Source organism: Dipodomys spectabilis, unplaced genomic scaffold (genome assembly GCF_019054845.1).
Source record: "Dipodomys spectabilis isolate Male_0828 unplaced genomic scaffold, ASM1905484v1 ptg000119l, whole genome shotgun sequence".
Taxonomy (NCBI): domain Eukaryota; kingdom Metazoa; phylum Chordata; class Mammalia; order Rodentia; family Heteromyidae; genus Dipodomys; species Dipodomys spectabilis.
This window is the reverse complement of record NW_024870796.1, coordinates 4,583,835-4,604,531: the sequence shown is the minus strand read 5'-3', so window position 1 is coordinate 4,604,531 and position 20,697 is coordinate 4,583,835. Positions and strand designations below refer to the sequence as shown.

The window sequence follows — 20,697 nt, the reverse complement described above, 5'->3', positions numbered from 1 at the left end:
TGTCCCTGAGCTCTTCAGCCAGAGGCAAGCACTCTCCCACTTGAGCCACAGCTCCACTTCATTTTCTGGTGGTTAATTGGAGATAAGTCTCACAGACTTTCCTGTCCGGTCTGGCTTTGAACTGCAATCCGCAGATCTCAGCCTCCTGAGTAGCTAGGATGGCAGGCCTGAGCCACCAATGCCTGGCCATTCCTCTTCTCTTTGTTTGGCTTGCTTTCCTATCATTCTTTCTCTGAAGAGCTCTGTCACCTGCCCCTCTCCTCCAGTCCCTGCCACACTGTAGCTCAGGCAGTACTCCTGTCTTCTTCAGACTTCTTGCATATGACCATTGGTTTCCTGTTTTAGATTTAAGTTCTAAGTTTTTTATTGTTCAGGATATTGTGGCATTTTCTTCATGCTTCTGATGTATTTTCACCATATTTATCCCTCCCATTCCTCTTTCTTTCTTTCTTGTCCTCTTCCCAAATCAAATACAGATTCAATTTTTTTTTTTTTTTTTTGGTTGGTCGTGGGGCTTGAACTCTGGGCTTGGGCGCTGACCCTGCACTCTTCAGCTCAAGGCGAGTGCTCTACCACTTGAGCCACAGCACCACTTGAGCCACAGCACCACTTCTGGTTTTCAAGTGGTTTATTGGAGACAAGAGTCTCATGGACTTTCCTGTCTGGGCTGGCTTTGAACTGCGATCCTCAGATCTCAGCCTCCTGAGTAGCTAGGATTATAGGTGTGAGCCACTGGCGCCCGGCTTACAGATTCAATTTTTAAGAACAGTTTAGAGTATCAGAAAAATAAGCAGAAAGGTTAAGGAGCTCCCATATACAGTGTCATCTGACATTCTCTATTATTAACATCTTCCAGCCTAGCACTCGTGACTCACGCCTGTAACCCTGGAGGCTAAGATCTGAGGATTATAGTTTGAAGCCAGCCTGGGCTTCTTCTTTTTTTTTTTGGGTCCGGTCGTGGGCCCTGCACTCTGGGCCTGGGCGCTGTCCCTCAGCTCTTCAGCTCAAGGCTAGCGCTCTACCACTTGAGCCACAGCACCACTTCGGCTTTTTTCTTTTTGCTTATGTGGTGCTGAGGAATTGAACCCAGGGCCTCAGGCTCTACCACTGAGCCATCTTCCCAGCCCCAGCCTGGGCTTCTTATCTCAAGTTAACCACCAAAAGGCCAGAAGTAGAGTTACAGCTCAAGTGATAGAGTGTTAGTCTTGAGGAAAAACCTCAGGGATAGTACCCAGGCCCTAAGTTCAAGCCCCAGGACTGGCAAAAAAAAAATCTTTTTTTTCCATTAAATAATATATTGGTTATAATTGATGAGCCAGGATTGATTTATTTCTACTCCATAGTTTGTATTTAATTATAACTGATATTATAATAATAATTAACAGCCCATGTGATTATTCTTCATATGCATATTTTTTTAACTGGAATATGTTAAGGGATTTCATGGTGCCTATTCCATACTTTTTTTTTTTTTTTGGGTCCGGTCTTGGGGACTGAACTCTGGGCCTGGATGCTGTCCCTCAGCTAGCTCTTCAGCTCAAGGCTAGCGCTCTACCACTTGAGCCACAGTGCCACTTCCGGCTTTTTTCTTTTTTTTTTTTTGGTCCAGTCGTGGGGCCTGAACTCTGGGCCTGGGCACTGTCCCTCAGCTCTTCAGCTCAAGGCTAGCGCTCTACCACTGGAGCCACAGCGCCACTTCCGGCTTTTTTCTTTTTGCTTATGTGGTGCTGAGGAATCGAATCCAGGGCCTCAGGCATGCAAGGCAAGCGCTCTACCACTGAGCCACCTTCCCAGCCCCATCCATACATTTTTATGATGGTATTTCAACTGTTTTTCCCATTACTGTTCTAATCCTCTTCGCTTCCCCTGCTTTTCCCTTCTTCCCCCTTCCTAGGAACCTTCTTTTACCTACATCACCTTGGTTGTTGCATTTCTCCCTATCTCCCACAACTGAGAGTAAACATTTGATACTGGTCTTTATGGGACTGGCTTATTTCATTTACCGTGACAATATTCAGTTCACCCATTTTCTAACAAACATTTATACACATCTTTAGACACTAGAGTGTGGTGGTTAAGAAATTGGTTGAAGTTAAGCCAGGCACCAGTGGCTCAGGCCTGTAATTCTAGCTACTCAGACTGAGATCTGAGGATCTGAGATCTGAGTTTAAAGCCAGCCCTGGCAGGAAAGACCATCTCCAATTAGCCACCAAAAAGCTAGCAATGAGGCTGGGGCTTTGAGTAAAAGAAGCTCAAGGACAGCACCTAGGCCCTGAGTTCAAGCCCAGGACTGGCACAAAAAAAAAAAAAAAAAGGCCAGGTGGCTCATGACTGTAATCTTAGCTACTCAAGAGGCTGAGATCTGAGGATTGTGGTTCAAAACCAGCCCAGACAGCCGGGCGCTGGTGGCTCACACCTGTAATCCTAGCTACTCAGGAGGCTGAGATCTGAGGATCGCGGTTCAAAGCCAGCCCGGGCAGGAGAGACTGTGAGACTCCTATCTCCAATAAACCACCAGAAAACCAGAAGTGGCGCTGTAGCTCAAGTGGTAGAGCGCTCGCCTTGAGCTGAAGAGCTGAGGGACAGCGCCCAGGCCCAGAGTTCAAGCCCCACGACCGACAAAAAAAAAAAAAACCAGCCCAAACAGAAAAGTCCGTGAGGCTCTTACTTCCAGTAAACCACCAGAAAACCAGAAGTGGTGCTGTGGCTCAAGTGGTAAAATGCTTGCCTGGAGCTGAAGAGCTCAGGGACAGTGCCTAGGCCCAGAGTTCAAGCCCCATGACTAACCAAAAAAAAAAAAAGATTAACTGAAGTTGCAGAGACATTCCTTCAAAGCTAAGCTTTGAACATCATCCTAGCTGGGTGATGTTTCCTAGTCCTTCTGAGATTCAGGTACTTCATTTGAGAATGAAAACCTGGATAGTTATTTGGCTTTTTTTCTTTCTTTCTTTCTTTTTTCTTTTTTGCCAGTTCTAGGGCTTGAACTCAATGCCTGGGCAATCAATGTTCCTGAGCTTCTTTTGCTCAAGGCTAGCACTCTACCACTTGAGCCACAGAGCCACTTCTAGCTTTTTTTGTGTATGTGGTACTCAGGAATTAAACCCAGGGCTTCATGTATGCTTGGCAAGCACTCTACCACTAAGCCACATACCCAGCCCTAACCTGGATAGTTGTTAGGTTTAACTTATACTTGGTTAATGAGTATTTAGTACTATTGCGTCATTGTAGCTTCGAGTGTTGTTTTCAATTGTGGTCATTGAGTAAACCTCCATTTCATTGCAGCCAGAATATACCTGGCGTCCACCCTGTGCAGGGATGCGAAATCAGAGTTCCCAAGTGGAGCTGCCCACCGCCAGGCCTGCAGAACCAGGTAGGTCTAGTCCTCTGGCCCTAAGCCTGCCTCCTCCTGGGGGAGACAACTTCATCCCTACCAGGAAGCCCCAGGTTAGGAATGTTACTTTCTGAGCTTGGTGAAGGCAAGGTCTAGCTTCTGGACTAGTGTTGAAAAGAACATGATGTTAACTGCAGAGTCAACTGCAAGAGGAGTCAGGGATTTTTTTTTTTTACGGTTCCTGATTTTTTAGAGTAAATTGGCCAAGAAGCAATCAGCAGTAGCCATGCCACTACTCTAATGCTGTGCTGCCTTATAAATTCCTCTACCAGATTAACTAGCCCATCACCTTTAAACTCAGCCTCACACAAGTCTCAGGACACAGACAAAACATAGACAAGTTCTTTGCCAGGCTGAAACATAAGGGGCATCTTGTCCAGTTTCCAAGAGCCCTCATTCCCATCTGAAGGCTCATGAGCCTGGGCCTTACTATTTGCATTCCTACTACCATGCTGTTCTTCTGAGTTCTTATCATATTCACCCATTACATTCTGAATGTATCATTCTAAGCTATTTCTAGAGTACCAAGCCTATTCCAAAGGTTTCTAAACCACAAATTCCAAACACAGCAATGACCCTACTTCTTCCTTTTTTTTTTTTTTGTCGGTCATGGGGCCTGAACTCTGGGTCTGGGCACTGTCCCTCAGCTCTTCAGCTCAAGGCTATCGCCCTACCACTTGAGCCACAGCGCCACTTCTAGCTTTTTCTGCTTATGTGGTGCTAAGGAATCGAACCCAGGGCCTCATGCATGCAAGACAAGCACTCTACCACTGAACCACCTTTCTAGCCCCCACTTTTTTGTTTTTTGTTGTTGGTGGTCACGGGGACTGAACTCTGGGCCTGGGCACTGTCCCTCAGCTTTTCAGCCCAAGGCTAGCGCCCTACCACTTGAGCCACAGCGCCACTTTCAGCTTTTTCTGCTTATGTGGTGCTGAGGAATCGAACCCAGGGCCTCATGCATACAGGGCAAGCACTCTACCACTGAGCCACCTTCCAAGTCTCTGACCCTGCTTCTTATGGCAATACCCTGTTAGCTTTGTGTCTTTGGGACAAAATACCTGAGACAGTCACTTGGTAAGGAGAAAGATAAGTTTTGGCTCATAGTGAGAGCTTTCAGCCCATGATGGTTTGGTCCTATCTCTTTGGGCCTGGAGTGGTCCAGCACATTATGGTAAGAGTATGAGGCAGTGCAAGTCTAGCAGCCAGGAAGCCAGAAAGAAAAACAGGAAGGAGCTGCTTTGAGGCATACTTCCAGTAACCTCACTTCCTTCCACTAGGCACCAACTCCTAACAGCTCCATTGCAATAGCAAGACATCTTGACAGGCCACTAAGCCTTTAGCACATGAGCCTCTGGGGGACATTTAAGATCCAAACCATAACACTGCGATAAGAGTGAAGTATGGTGTTCAGTTCAAGGATCTGAGTGGATAGCATGGCTGCAGCCACGAACAAAAGAAAAGAGTAATAGACAAGGTGTGAGACGTGGACAGGTCCATACGGTGCAGAGTATGATGGGCTGGGCTAGTCTGAATCCTAAACATAGCATTGAATATTTTGTGGAGGGCAGTACTAGGGTTTGAACTCAAGACCTTGTGTTGCTCTGCTTGTACACAACCATTTGAACCATGACTCTGGCCTTGCTTTTTTTGCTGGTTATTTTGGAAGATGGAGTCTAGTTGACTTTCCTGTCAAGGCTGGCTTTGAACCATCATCCTCCAATCTCAGCCTCCTGAGTACATGGTATCACAGGTGTGAGCCACCAACACCTGGCCTGGAGTCTTACATACGTTCCCTCCAGGCACAGTATCTAGCATAAGACGTTTGCCCTCCCACATTTGCTAGTCAAGAGGAGACTCTGAGCCTAGCGACTGTCTTCACTCCCTGCATGTCTCTATGAGGCAGGAGGCACTGCCCCACCTGTGAGGCCCTGGGAGCTGAATCATATCTAGTGGGTGAGAGCAGCGTGGAGGCCAAGTCCATCTCAGTATGACACGGAACTTTCTAGAAAAAGAGTCACAGGTGTACAGACATGGATCCAGCTGTGTCAGGAGGTGTAGAGCCAGCAGAGGCCACAGAACAGATGATGAAAGAAGTGGGGAGGCCTGGTGCTTACAAGGGATTGGACTCCCACTCTTTTCCACAGAGGATCTGCGGAGTCTGGTTGTTAAGTGGAAGAAGGTGGCTAGAGGAGAGGGCCAGCCCTCCGCAGGAGCTGCTCACTTCAGGAAGCCGGAACCAGACTGACTGGGCTCACTACCTCCCACATCTAGGGTTTTGTGGGGGGGTTTTGTTGTTGTTGTTTATTTCTTGCCAGTCCTGGGGCTTGAACTCAGGGCCTGGGCACTGTCCCTGAGCTTTTGCTCAAGGCTGGAGCTCTACCACTTGAGCCACAGTGCCACTTCCACCTTTTTCTGTTTATGTGGTACTGAGGAATCGAACCCAGGACTTCCTGCATGCAAGGCACGCACTCTACCACTAAGCCACATTCCCAGCCCACATTTGGGACTTTGGACATGTCTTTTTAAGACCCCTCTTTGTCCCATCTCCCTCCTCCTTGGAAAGGTCATAATTGGCCTGCTCCACAGGGCTGGAGAGGACTGCATAAGGAGAGTCCCAGCACTCAGTAGTACTCAGGGCTAGCTAAGTACTCCCTGCTTCCAGCTTAAGACTTGAGAACTGACCGTCCCTCACCATGTGTTAAGTCCTCAACGCTTTCGTTTATTTAGAGTCTGCAAAAAAATGACAGTGAGGGGCCTCAGTGAGACCAGCTTGTGTCATTTGGCTCCACCTTCGTCTTGCAGAGCCAGCTGACCTCAGATTACCCAAAAACTAGAGCTACAGGCTCTGCATGGCCAGAGCCTTGGCAAGAAGGGAGGCTGACAGGAGCCGTCCGCTCACATCTCCAGCCCTAGACTGGGTACGAGACTCGGAGACTTCACCCAGTGGCCCTCCACTGGGGCTTCTCTTCTGGTTGGGCCAGGAAGAACTCACTACTGCCTCGTACTGCCAAGTGGAGAGAGACTTTGATCTGCCATCCTTTGAGAAAGCATCTGGACATCAGCCTTTATGAATGAGATGCAACTAAGACCCCCTTCCTTTTAAAACCTACACAGAAGTGGTTTGGGGCCCATCTGGGCGCACATCCGATTAATGTGTGTATGTGTGTGTATCATTTTTGCTTCAAGTTCTATAGTCTATGCCCTCACCTCAGGGAGGAGCTGCGGAAGAGTGGGTTTGTCTGTAGAGCACAAGAGAACCATGGGATATTCTGATGCTGGGCACTCCACTGCCACCCCCCACAGTAGCCTTGCAAGAGCCATCAGAGCCTGGGATCGAGGCCGCACCACCAACCATGTCTGCTGAGGGGCCTGAAGTCGCCGGGCCCTCAGCCCTCACGGCTAGCGGTTTGTGGTGCCAGTGGCCTGCACTGGGGTGGCTGCTTCCAGGCACCTGTTTGTATGGATTTTGGACATAAATCCAAGTGGAATATCTCTCTTCTGTGGCTGGTATTCTTTCTTTCATGTCCTACCTACAGTTCTCCTCTCCATTGGTTAGTGTACTGGACCCTTCCCACTACCCACCTCTCCCCATCCTCCCGAGAGCATCCCATCCTCCTGAGAGCATCACTAGCCTTTGGGGGGCAATCAGGTGGAGCAGTGGAAAGAGTCAGGGGACCTGGCTTTAAATTCTGGTTTCTGGTTTTTTGGTGTTTGGGTTTTTTCTGGTTGGCTGGCTGGTTTTTGTCAATCATAGGGCTTGAACTCAGGGCCTGGGCTCTGTCCCTAAGCTGTCTCTTTTTTGCTCAAGGCTAGTACTCTACCACTTTGAGCCGCGGCACCACTTCTAGTGGTTCATTAGAGAGAAGATTCTCAAGGACTTTTCTGCCTGAGCTGGCTTTGAACCACGATCCTCAGATCACAGCCTCCTAAGTAGCTAGGATTACAGGCGTGAGCCACTGGTGCCTGGCTTAAATTCTAGTTTTCACTTCACTCACCAGGAGATCTGGGCCTCAACACCTCTACTCAGCCCTAACTGCCTCTGAGAACTATGAGCAAGGATGAGAGCCCATGTGAACGGGTGTGTGAACACCAGATGCTGAGTCAGGGAAGCAATTATGGGCCTAAGTAGAAGCCACAATCAGATCTCTTCTTTGGCTTTCACCTTTCCCATCCCCTAAGCAGGAGGAAGCACCACAGAAGACTCAGCTGCTATAGAAAGGCCTTTACTGGGCAGACGGGTGTGAGAAGCGCCAGTGGACAGGGTGAGAGGAGAGGGCACATCCTCAGAAGGCCGGGGTGGCATCCCTGCCCAGGGGTGTCAGCCTGAATGCACTAAGGGCTGGCCCCACAGGCAGGCTCAGGGGAGGCCCGCCCACCAGGGCTTCGGGCCTCTCCCTCATGGAGATGCCACGCCTGACCCAGGGTACGTGGTCCTCACTCTCACATCTGCCTTGGCTGATCTCAGGGAGCACTATGGGATAGGGGTAGGGGGTGGAGGGGGGGAAAGGGTGGGGCTCTTCAGGAAGGAAAGAGGCTGGGCAGTGCCAGGGAGGACTTGAGTGGTACCATTGAGGCAGTTGACCCCAAGGTTGAAGTCCAGTTGAACGTAGTGCTGCTAGTTTTTTTCTTGGGGGGGTCTGGTGAAAGTAAATGGTTTTATTGGAACAGAGAAATGGAGAGCAAGGACTATGGGTCAGCCTGCCCACAGCCCAGGCTCGTGCATGGTACACTGCCTCGGGCACTCGGACAGGTAAGGCTTGGCTGTGTCCTCGTGTGCATGTACACACATGGTCACACATTGGAGGCTCGTGTGCAGATGCCCACAAGCACAGTGGTACACACAATTGTGTGCATGCATTGTGCCAGGGTGGGGACTTGGGTAGTAAAAAAAGAAGAAAGGGCGGAGTGGTCTATGGTGGTAGGATGTGGCTGGAAATGGGGGTTCCCTCCTGAAGAGCATCCCTGCGTGGTGGGCGGGGCGGGGCGGGCTGTTACTTCCCCTGGGCCCTCAGGGCTGCCTGCTGCCTCATGTGAGCCAGGATGTCCATCTTGACGTTGCTGACCGTGGTGCGGTGGTACCAGCGCATGACGGGTTTGCCATCTGGCCCCACCAGGAACTTCTCAAAGTTCCAGCGGATGTCATGGACCTTCATGGGCTCCCAGAAGAGGCGGCCGGGCGAACCCAGGAGCTCCGCAGTGGGAGGACAGGAGTTCTGGGATAGGGATGGAAGAAGAGCTTGAGGTCCCGCCCGGAGCCCTCCATCCCACCATCCTCCCTAGGCCTCCAGGAGGGATAGACCCAAGACACTGCCAGTCTGAAGGGTGACTAGAAGATTCTGAGGTCCTTGGCCTGTCCCTCCCAGGCCTCATCTGGGGGCTGGAGCCAGCAGCCAGGGTCAGCAGGCCGCACTTCCCACCAGGCTGCGCACTTACCTTTAGGAAAGTGTAGAACTTCTGCTCCTTCTCCCCATTCACGTCGCCTTTCTCAAAGAGTTGGAAATTAGGGACGAAGCCCCCACCAGGCCGGACGTACCTGTGAAAAATGAGGCAAATACAGATCAGAATGAGGGAAGGGACAAAGCCGGATGAAGTATGGGAAAGCCATGACGGTTGAAGATGCATAGGCAGAACACGAGTTTGGAGTCATCAGCTAGGTCCCTTCTCAGTACCCCCCACACCCTGTACCCCTCAGAACCACCCTCAATTCCTGCCATGCCCTGAATAGCCAGCCATCCTTTGCTCTCTTCCTGCCCCTCCCCCGACTAAACAGGGAGTGGCCCTGAGTGGCCTAGGGGCCCATCCAGAGCTCATGGCTTCCCAGGGTCACAGGGCGCACACTCACTTGAGGCTGGGTAGGATCTCTGAATTCTCTCCTGGCTCCTGTTTTCCGAATTGGTTGCAAGGGAAGCCCAGAATGACCAGACCAAATGGTGCAAGTTCTTCTTGTAGTGCATTCAGTTCTAAGCCAGAGAGCAGAGGTGGGACAGCCTGGTGAGGAAGCCGCCTCGTGGCCCCGCTGCCCCTGCCCACCCATTGGACAGCTGAAACCAGATGCCTGAGGAGAAAGGGACTTGCCCAGGATCACCCAGTGAATTTGAGGCAGTGCTGGGATTTAGGTCCTGCAGTGGGTGGATCAGAGATTTGGGAGAAGAGAGAAATAACCGGCTCATGCCTGTCAGCTACTCAGGAGGCTGAGATCCGAGGGTTTGCAGTTCAGAGTCAGCCCAGGCAGCAAAGTCCATGCGATTCTTATCTCCAATTAACTACCAAAAAGCTGGAAGTGGAGCTATGTATGGTTCAAGTAGTCAGCTTCGAAGAATGCTCAGGGACGGTGCCCAGGCCCTGAGTGCAAGTGCCAGGGCTGACACAGAAAAAAACAGTCTCTAGCCCACTGCACAGGGCCCAGTAACTGGGCCAGTTAGCCAAGGACAATAACTCTTCAGAACATTCAGAAGCAAGAGCCATCCATCCTTGGACAGAAGGCAGAGGCCTTCCTTGGGGATACTGGGGGAGGGGGGGGGGCGGGGCGGGGCTCACAACTCTTCTGGGAATTCAGGAACCAAAACAAGGTCTTGGCCAGCTCCTTGAGTTTCCTTAGCCTCTCCTGGCCTTATATGCAATGTCTAGCCTGTAGTCTAGCTTTTTCTAGCATCTAAACAAATATCTGGAGCAAAGCACTTAGTACCACTGAGCCTTGCACCCTGCTGTCTTCCCACGGGAATTCGCCTGTGAGGACCAGACAGACTCAGGACCAACCCTCACCCCACTCCCAATCCCTGCCAGCATTCTGTGGATCTTTTCCTGGGTGCCGTCAGAGGCCTTTGACCAGCCTATTCCCTGTGGCTCCTTCCTCTACCCCAGCAGGGTTGGGGGTGGGGGGGAGGGAGGAGATGATAAGGAAATCGTTTTTGTTTTTGTATTTGTCAGTCATGAGGCTTGAACTCTGGGCTTGGGCGCTATCCCTGTGCTCTTCAGCTCAAGGCGAGTGCTCTACAACTTGAGCCACAGCACCACTTCTGGTTTTCTAGGGGTTTATTGGAGATAAGAGTCTCAGGGACTTATGTGCCCGGGCTGGCTTTGAACTATGATCCTCAGATCTCAGCCTCCTGAGTAGCTAGGATTACAGGCGTGACCCACCAACAGCCGGCAATAAGGAGTCTTGAAGCATTTGACCCAGGTTGAATGGCAAGTTCTGTCCCTGCTAGCTTTGTGGCCCTGGTTAAATTTGTTGGTGTTTTGTTTTTCCCCTATTGAGCCTTGGTATCCTCATTTGTTGATTGAGCAGAAGGGCTGGCTGAGCAACATTTCCTTTAAAGCTTATTGTAAAGTGTACTATGTGGCCTGCCCTCCATCCCCCTTTCTCTGTCCCCATGTACTCTGGGGCCCCTGTGGCCAGCTCTCCAGACTGGGCCAAAGTAGATGAGACTGGGGGAAGATGAACCTCTGAGCCAAACTCCCATCCCTTTGCGTTTAAGGTAGCTGAAGTGCTCAGGGATCAGAAGCATCTAGAATCTTCTAGAATGTATTCAAAAGCAATCAGACATCAGGCTTACCTGATGGACTTCAGAAACATGGGGAATATAGTAGAGTTTGGGGATATGGGTTTGGAACCCCTTAGCCACCACCACCTCCTTTTTTCCTGACCCAGAAGCTCCTGTGATTGAAGTGTGCCTGAGTGGCGAAATCAGAGGAGGATGGGCTCTTACCAATGTATTGGTCTGTCAAACCTCAGTAGCTGGCTACATTGACAAAGAGGACGTATTTGCCAGCGTACTGCTTAAAGGGGATGTACTCCTCTCCATCAATGGTGAGGGCCCCGTACTCGTAGATGGTGCCGCTCACGCCGTCATGGCAGTCAGTCTGAGAGAGAAAAACCAGAAACAGAGCAGTTAGGCTGGAAGGATGCTGGCTGGGATAGTTGTTCAGTTGTCCACCTTCGAGTGAACGGGAGATTCCCCAGAGAGAGTGGCTGGCCCAGGTCCACACTGGAAATAGAACTGGTCATGGAATATTTGATAATGATTGGTGTGTGTGTGTGTGTGTGTGTGTGTGTGTGTGTGTGTGTGTGTGTGTGACAGAGACAGACAGTTCTGAGATTTGAATGTCAGGGTGCTGTCCTGAAGCTTTTTGGAGGTTTTTACCAGTCCTGGGGCTTGAACTCAGGTCCTGGGCACTGTCCCTGAGCTTCTTTCACTCAAGGCTAGTACTCTACCACTTGAGCCATAGTGCCACATATGGCTTTTTCTGTTTATGTGGTACTGAGGAGTCAGGCTAGACAAGCACTCTACTATTAAGCCACATTCCCAGCCCCTCCCTAAGCTTTTGCGCTCAAGGCTAATGCTCTACCACTTGAGCCATAGCTCCATTTCCAGCTTTTTGGTGGTTCATTGGAGATCATAGGAGTCTCATGGATTTTCCTTCCTGGGCAGGAAGGAAACTTAGCTGCTGCTTTCTTTGTTTTTCCAAGTCCTGGGACTTGAACTGGGCCTAGGCACTGAGCTCAAGGCTAGCACTCTACTACTTGAGCCACAGAGTCACTTCCAACTTTTTCTGTTTAAGTGGTACTGAGGAATCTAACTCGGGGCTTCATGCATGCTAGACAAGCACTCTACCACTAAGCCACATTGCCAGCCCATGATCTTAGCTTCTTGAATAGTATAAATTACAGGCATGTGCCACCAGTGCCCAGCTTTGATATTGATTCTGAGGGCACAAGTGTTGATGGGAAGCACTGAGAACTACAGAACCCTGGAAATGACTTAGGAATAATGACCTCCACATCCCTGTCAATTGAAGAGCATTTACCAAGATTGGAAGGTAGTGGCCCAGATGGAGCTCGTAGTTGGGTTCTGGGGATGAGCCAAGGAGATGATTGGGTGGCTACTGTAATAGTCCAGGCTTAGGCTACTGTGAAGGAAAAGCTGGTCAGGGCTTGGAATGTGGCTTAGTGATAGAGTGCTTGCCTCCCATGCATGAAGCCCTGGGTTCCATTCCTCAGTACCACATAATCAGAAAAAGTCAGAAGTGGCGCTGTGGCTCAAGGGGTAGAGTGCTAGCCTTGAGCAAAAGCAGCTCAGGAAGAGTGCCCAGGCCCTGAGTTCAAAAAAAAAAGCTGGTCAGAAAGGAGGAAGTGTTTATGGAGAGGGGAATTCAATGGCCAAGATGAGGTCTGGAATGGGGAAAGGCTCTATATACGACAGAAAGACAAAAGTCCCATGCCTAGCATTTAATAGCTGTTCCACATGCATGGACAATCAATACACCTTCCAGTCTGCCCACCTTCCCCTCCTAGTCAGCCTCCAAGATGAGGAAGGATGGAGCCTAGCACTGTGGCGTGAGCTGCAAGACCTGAGCTTCACCTGCAGTTCCATCAGCTCTGGGGGATCTTAAACTAGCCCTTTGTCTTCCCTAGGCCTTACCTTGAAATAACTCAACCATTCTCATCACAGAGGGTCACCAGTGTCAGGAAGAAAGGCACTGATGCTAGCCAGCAGGATACTGCCTGTGACACCCCCAAACCTCATCCCTCACCCCAGTGACAAAGTGTCATTGGATGGGACCTAATAGTAAGGAAAAAGCTTGATCTTTAGGGCCCAGGAGGAGAGATCAGGAATAATTGCGGTGCAAACTTGGTATGAGAGATAAGAGAGATCAGAGTTCTGGAAAGCTTGATCCTGAGATAAGGTTCCCCCCACACACACACACCTCAGTCTAATTGATGAAGGGCGTCACCTGGAAGGCAAGGTGTGTCCCCATTTGGGGCTCAGGAAAGCTTCCTGGGTCAGGGTTACCACATCCCCAAGCCAGGGCAAGCTGGCCTGCCTCTGCCAGGTCATTCCTCAGCCGTTGCCAGCTCTCTTCTTGGCTCGGTGCAAATTCCCTACTTTCCATGAGTCTAATATTCCACACCCCATGACTTCATGTGGGTGCTGGGGGCAGGGCCTAGACCTCAGCTCAGCATTCCTTCTGCCCCAGATCGGTCTGGCTTTTGCCTTAAAATGCAAACAGAAGTCAAGTGCCTGTGACTCAGGCCTGTAATCCTAGCTGAGATCTGAGGATTCTGGTTCAAAGCCAGCCTGGGTAGGATAAGTCTGTGAGATACTTATCTGTAATGAACCACACCAGAAAAACCAGAAATAGTGCTGTGGCTCAAGTAGGAGAGCACTAGCTTTGAGTAAAACAGCTCAGGGACAGTGCCCAGGACTGGCACACACACAAACACACAAAATGCAAACAGACCAGAGTACAAACAGCACCCTAGCTGGCCACAGAGACCTGGCAATGAGATCGTAGAATCTCAGCACACCACAGCAAGCCTCCCCTTCTCCTCCAGTCTGGTCTGAACTTGATCTCTGGGAAATGGGAGGAGAAAAGCCATGGGGTCGCCTAAATGGCTATGAGATTAACTAAATAACCAGGGCTTCTTAACAAGGGGAGGATTATCTTTGGGGCACAGTTTTCAGGTAGGGATGGGGTGAGAGGGTCCCCTCATTAAGTTCTCGGTAGGGAAGGGGAAAGCACTGGATGACTTATCTCTGTGAGGAGGCACCAGTGATGACCTTTAGGCTTTCTACTGTGGCCATTGAGACTCAAGGCTGCAGGGTTGGGTTAGCAGAGATCAGAGGGTGGTCCTTGGGGGGGCGGAGTCACAGCGCAGTGCCTTGTAGGAAGAGGAGACAGGCTGCAGGGGGAGGGGCCTCTTCCCCCCCCACAGACACACCAGAAAAAAAGAGGAGTTTCTGATGGGGAGGGTGTGGAGGATGACACTTAGCCAGGCCCCTGGCTATCTAGGACAGTTGATCCTTGACTTCCTTCTCTCCCAACCTATCACATCCATTGGTGGGATTGCTGGGAAAGGAAAACTAGACTGGAAGGCTGGAGCCGTCTAGGCTTTGACACATCTCTCACTCTGGGTGAGCATCCTTTTTCCCTTCCGGCCTCCAGATCCTCCACTGGAAGATGGCGTCCGATTCAGGGCTGTCTTAAGAGCCCTTCAAGCCTTGACGTCAGCCTGTGGTTCCATGATTCTCTCTGCCTAGTCACCTAGAAACCAGCGGTTACTAGGATCCCAGGCACGTTAGCAGCTGTTTAGTCTCTGCAGCTTCTGCACAGTCTTTTTGTCTAGAGCAAGGACAAGGAGCCTGGGCAGCCATCAGCTGGACTGAGGGAACACAGCAAGAAAAGGAGGATTCCCTCTGTGCTAGCCCCTCCCTTGGAGTTAGGAGGTGGAAAACATCTGGGAGCTGAGTCACCTTTGGCCCACCCCATTCCCCATGTGGTCCCTCCCCATGCCTTTGTCTTGGGGGCCAAGTACTAGGGCATCGTAACTCCAAGGACTTGGGAGGGAACATGGGCATGGCCAGGCCGCCATTAGCCAGCAAGTCCTGGCTGGCTGTGTATGATAGGATCACACTGACCCCAAAACTTGACCCTGTTCTCTCCAGATCCATCCAGTCCTTCCCAGAATTCTTTAGCAAACACGTGACTCTGATCAGTCACTCATAAGAGTCTTACCTTCAGCCTTCCAAGGGCAGAACAGAATCTTCCCCTCCCTGGCTTTCCTTGAGCTGACAAGATAGGACTGACCCCATGGTGCTTGCCTGTTTACCCACCACCTTACACTACTGTGTACTCTGTGTGTGGGGGTGGAGGGGGGGATTGTAAGGCTTGAACTCAGGGCCTGAGCTCTTTTGCTCAAGGCTAGCACTCTACCATTTTGAGCCACAGGGCCACTTCCGGTTTTCTGGTGGTTAATTGGAGGTAAGTGTCTCACAAACTTTCCTGCCTGAGCTGGCTTTGAACCATGATCCTCACATCTCTGCCTCCTGAGTAGCTAGGATTAGAGGAGTAAGCCACCAGTGCCTAGCTCAGAAAAAAAAAAAAATGCTTTCTGAGCCATTGGTTAGGAACAAGGCTGGGAGGAAGAAGGATTTTGAAGTCATACAGTCTTTATACTTGACACCAAGGAGAGGAAGACTACTGGATTTTAGGCTGAGAGTAGAGGTTTGGGCTGGGTGCTGATAGCTCACACTGAGATCTGAAGCTCAAAGTTCAAAGCCAGCCTGGGCAGGAAAGTCTGAAATTCTTACCTCCAATTAGCCAGCAAAAAAGCCAGAAGTGGAGCTGTGGTTTAAGCCACAGGACACCAGCCTTGAGTGATCAAGCTAAAGGACAGTGCCTAGACTGAGATCAAACCCTGGTTTTAGCATGAAAGAAAGAGAGAGAGGGAGAGAGAGAAGGAAGGAAAAGAAGAAGAAAAGATGGGGCTTTTAACAGGCAGCAGTACCCTGCTTTTAGGATGAGAGGTAGATAGAATTTTGGAAACAGCATCATGGACATAGAAGATCTTAGAATAAAGGCCCAGAGAATGCCTATGCATGGTGCATGTGTGTATGTGTGTGCGTGTGTATGTGTGTGCGTGCACATGCACACTCGTGTGTGTTGGGAGGTTGGGGGTAACATAGTGTCTCTCTGGGTCTCTCCCTACTCCTGGTTTCTGTGCCCACACCCTGGGGAAGAGGAGAGATTTTCAGGACCTACCCAGCCCCTCCTGACCAAGGAGAGACACATACCGGGTCATCCCTCCTTGTCCCCCCTCCAGCTTAGGGACAGACAGGCCGGGGGGAGTTCTGTCTCTCCTTTGGAGAGACCCACTTTTCTCTACCAGGTTTGCTCAGGTGGTGAAGCCACCGGCAACCCCGAGACAGCAGCCTCTCCCAGCAGCCTGTCTGAAGCCATTAACTTCTCTCTGCCCTGTCCCACCCTAGAGGTGGAGACTCGGAATCCAGAATGTTCTCCCACTGCCAGTCCCAAAGCTCTTTCTGACCCAGATCTCTACTCTTCTCCCCAGGCCCCCCTGGGGTCCATGTGGACATTTGCACCTGCAGATGTGCTTGGGCTAGAAGAACATGCAACAGCAGCCCCCCAAGACTGGACCAACCAGGTAACAGCTTCTCCCCTCCCTCCCCTGGGGGCCTGTAGAGCCCGGCTCCAGGGCAAATCTCTGGGTCCTTTCCCCCCACCCCACCCCCGTGGTACCCCACCCTCTCCAGGCCCTCCTGAAGCAGGATGGTTGGCACCCATGCCATATGCATGTAGCAGGGCACCCCGAGAGGGCATTGGGGGGTGACAATGCGACAGACACCCCCTCCCTCCCTCCCTTCTGCCACCTGGAGACCCCTGGTCTGGATTCGATGGAACTGAGAAGAGATGATCACCGCCCCCCCAGTGGGGGTGCCCCCTGGCGCATGGGGTGGGGAGTAGGCAGAGTTTAGGGCGTCCCTTCTGGAGGGGAGCCTGGGAACACAGGTGCCTGGCCGCTGCCATGGACAGCTGGGATCTGGGTTCGATTCCCCATGTCCCACCCTTGGAGGAGAGCAAACTCACCCTCGATTTCTCTTGTCCCCAGCCCGGCGGGACGAAGCCGGCCAGGAGCAGGGAGAGTAGGCAGGAGGCTCGGAAGAACCGGGCCATGGCAAGCTGAGCGCGTCCCGGGGCTCGCTGGCCGCGGACGCGGTCCGATCCCCAGCCACCGTCCGTCTGAGGTGTCTCAAGCTCCCAGCCACCTTTCAAGCCCTCAGCGATGACCAATCCACGGCCGGGCCGGGGCCCGAGTAGCCAATCGCAGGGCGGTTAGGATTTCAGGGGCTTAGTCGGGCCCGCCCCCTCGTCCTCCCCTTCCCCAGCCCCGGGCAACAGTGACATCAGCAAGTCTGGGCAGAGACACGAGAGTCCGGTGCCTCCTCTGTGGGCACAGCCTTGCCCAAGCCCAGTCAAGGGCCAGTGGGGGTCAAGAAACCCCCCCACACCAGAAACTGATGGAAAGTTAGGCTCTGGAAGGCAATTCTTAACCCTGGACTTTAAAAGCATCCATCTCTGGTCCTGCCCAGGATTTGAGTATTTACATTTTCAGCAAGATTTGAACTTAGACCTACAGGAAGCTTAGGAAGGGAAGTGTGGGGCGCTGGGGTTTGGAATGAGCCCTTCCTCCCTAGGACGCACGGAGACACGAGCTAGATACACTTATTCCCATGTAATATGTCTTTCTGTCTGTCCTCTTTTAATTGACATATAAAAATTATATGTTTATGGGACACAGAGATCAGGAAGATTGCGGTTGGAGATAAGCCACAGGCCAGAAAAAAAACAAGAGTTAGGAAGAATGTGGCTTAGTTGTAGAGTGCTTGACTAGCATGCATGAAGCCCTGGGTTTGATTCCTCAGTACCACATAAACAGAAATGGCCAGAAGTGGTGCTGTGGATCAAGTGGTAGAGCACTAGCTTGGAGCAGTGCCCAGGGCCTGAGTTCAAGCCCCAGGACTGACAAAGAAAAAAGGAAAAGTTAGGATGATTCCATCTCAATAAATCATTCATCTGTAATTCCAGATACATGGAAGACAAAGGTAGGAGAATTGCAATCTGAAGATGGCTTGAGACAAAAATATAAGACACGGGGCTGGGAAGGTGGCTCAGTGGTAGAGTGCTTGCCTTGCATGCATGAGGCCCTGGGTTCAATTCCTCAGCACCACATAAGCAGAAAAAGCCAGAAGTGGTGCTGTAGCTCAAGTGGTAGAGCGCTAGCCTTGAGCTGAAGAGCTGAGGGACAGTGCCCAGGCCCAGAGTTCAGGCCCCATGACAGGCAAAAAAAAAAAAAAGCCATATCTAAAATAATAAAAGTAATAAATAATAACTAATAATAATTCAAGTAGTAAAGTACCTGTCTACCAAGTGTGAGGATTTGAGTTCAAACACCAGTACCACCACCCCACAGAAAAACACCCTGAATGTTTACCAGTAGTTTACCTGTACAATCTTGAGCACATTACTTTCCCCTCTCTGTGCCTCAGTTTCCCCAACTATGTGATGATGGGATTGTTTAACGATCTCTAAGGCCCTTCTGGCTCAAGTTGGATGGTGTGCTTTTAAGTGATGGACTTAGCCCAGGACTCTTTGGAGGCTCGTGAGGAATCCTTGGCCCAGGGCTTAGTACACAGCAGGTGTTTAAATGTTTGCTATAATCAATCATTACATTGGTTTCTGCTCGGAAATACTTACCAGTCAGGCCAGGCAGCTATAGGTCTGGACTGTCCAAGCACACTTCTGTTGACAGACAGGGAACCAGAGCTTGTGACTGGGCAGCTGGCAAGAGCCCCTCACCCCCACCCCCACCCCACAGTCACTGAGGGGATGGGGAAAAGAGGCAGAGAATTGGCCTTCAGACATCCTCTAAAGCAGGTTCTGAGCCTGCCTGGCTTTAGGCTTGTTGATGTGAGTCCTAGAACTAGGTACTCTCTAGAAATCTCTTCTCACTTGAGACACTATGTCTTCACTGTAATTCAGGAAATCAGTGTCCTCGTGGTATGGTGGAAGATCTGTTGCCATTCTTCACAAAGTTTCCCTTTCCTCAAACCACAGCATGTTGACGTGGAGGAAACCTTGAAGACTAGTAAGTCTTTAAATGCACAAGGCAGAGACCAGCTGACCCAAAATATGTGTTCCATAAATGTTATTTACTCTAACACCACAATTTAGGGCAACTTGGAGACAGAGAACAATTTACTCAAGTTTTCACAACAAATTGGTGGTTAAAAAAAAGGACCAGAATCCAGGTCTTTAGACGCCAGTCTGGAGTTTTCTCTACATTCTGTTGTCTTTTGAGGTTCATACTTACCCAGAGGCACAAACAAACATCTGTATATGGTGTTTGTCAGATTAGCATCTGTAGGCCTCTGGTTACCCTTGAAGTTTATGCCTAGTAACAAGTCAAGCACCCTGAGGGAAGTCAAAGAGTTTTCTAGAAATTGTAGTCCTTGTCCTCAAAGGGGCATGCAGGCAGGGTGCCGGTGGCTCACGCCTGTAATCCTTACTATTCCAAAGGCCTCATGAGAACTGAGGATCTCAGTTCTAAGCCAGCTCAGGCAAAAATAAGTCCATGAGACTCTTGTGGCCAATAACCACCAAAAGGCTAAAGTGTTAGAGTACCAGTCTTAAGTGAGAAAAATAAATAACTAAAAGAAGCCACCCAAATACCAGAGGTACTCAGTACAAGCCCCAGTACTGGCACATAAAAAGGGGGGGGTTTATGCATTAGAGATCTCTGGGGTGACGCAGGTGAGGCGTCTTAGGTGGGCTGGCTTCTGAGGGGGAGTACCACCTCATTTGTCTTGAGGGACTTTCTCTAGAGGAGACAGAAGGGACAGAGAGAGGCCTGAGGCGCTGCACCTGGATTGCTGTGCAGCCACAGACAAGTCACTTTCCCTCTCTGGATCTCAACTCATCTGTTACACCAAGGGCTTTAACAATCTCTCCAAAGCAGGCTCTGTGGTTTTCAGTTCCCAGGGTCTAAGGAAAGCTATGCTGCGGGAAATTCAGGCATCCTGACACCATTGGCAGTGGGGTTGGGACTTGGGAGAGCGTGCCAGGTCTTGAGGAGGGTCTCATGTGCAGTCCATTCTTGGGGGACCACATGCCAACAAGTATGAAGATGAGAATGAAAACATTACAGTCTCAGGGCTGGCAATGTAGCTTAGTGGTAGAGTAGCTTGCCTAGCACGCGTGAAGCCCTGGGTTCAATTCCTCGGTACCACATACACAGAAAAAGCCCAAAGTGGCACTGTGGCTCAAGTGGTACAGTGCTAGCGTTGATCAAAAGAAGCTCATGGATGGTGCCCAAGCCCTGAGTTCGAGTACCCGGACTGGCAAAAAACAAAACAAAACAAAAACACAAAAAAGTATTACCATCTGGCCTGATTCTGAGCCTTGGTTCCTTGCTTAGCTTTTTGACTCAAAGTAGGTGCTCTGTTACTTGAGCTACTCCTCCACTTTTGGCTTTCTGCTGGTTAACTGGATTTCTCTGCCCATGCAAAGACTGTGATCCTCAGATCTCAGCCTCCTGAGTAGCTAGGATTACAGGCATGAGCCACTAGTACTGATATGCACACCTTTTTTTTTTTCTTTTTCTGCCAGTCCTGAGGCTTAAACTCAGAGCTTGGGCACTATCCCTGAGCTTCTTTTGTTCAAGGCTAACCCTCTACCACTTGAGCCACAGCACCACTTTTGGCTTTTTCTGTGTATGTGATACTGAGGAATCGAACCCGGGGCTTCATGCATGCCAAGCATTCTACCACTGAGCCATATTCCTGGCCCCACCGTCTTTTGATCAGCAGTCTTTTTTAGTACATTTGGTTCGTTTGTTCCCGGAGATGAATGTTTGGAAAGATGTTGTTCAGCACCAGGCAGCTTCTAATTGCTCTCAGGTTAAAGTTCAGATTCCTTAACGCTTCAGGAAATGCCCTCCGATCCACCCA

At 50.5% G+C, this 20,697-nt stretch overlaps 2 protein-coding genes across 6 annotated transcripts in view; one reads left to right on the top strand and one right to left on the bottom strand.

The window, feature by feature from the left end:
- Window positions 1-6,883, top strand: part of Tnip1 (TNFAIP3 interacting protein 1) — a 52,740-nt gene extending 45,857 nt beyond the window's left edge. For 3 of the 5 annotated variants that reach the window (XM_042688842.1, XM_042688840.1, XM_042688841.1), the window contains exons 17-18: window positions 3,283-3,370; window positions 6,194-6,883. In XM_042688842.1, the coding sequence (XP_042544776.1) occupies window positions 3,283-3,370; window positions 6,194-6,225 (120 nt within the window). In that variant the 3' untranslated portion in view covers window positions 6,226-6,883. Of the gene's footprint in view, window positions 1-3,282; window positions 3,371-6,118 lie in introns of all 5 variants that reach the window. The other 2 variants (XM_042688843.1, XM_042688844.1) reach the window with 2 other exon arrangements.
- Window positions 6,884-7,598: 715 nt separating this feature from the next.
- Gpx3 (glutathione peroxidase 3) lies at window positions 7,599-16,953 on the bottom strand. Its single transcript, XM_042688994.1, has 5 exons — window positions 16,778-16,953; window positions 11,098-11,251; window positions 9,234-9,351; window positions 8,825-8,924; window positions 7,599-8,604 (listed from the first exon to the last, which is right to left on the bottom strand). The coding sequence occupies exons 1-5, from the start codon at window positions 16,862-16,864 to the stop codon at window positions 8,383-8,385; spliced, it is 681 nt and encodes a 226-aa protein (XP_042544928.1). The 5' UTR covers window positions 16,865-16,953; the 3' UTR covers window positions 7,599-8,382.
- Window positions 16,954-20,697: the final 3,744 nt, after the last annotated feature.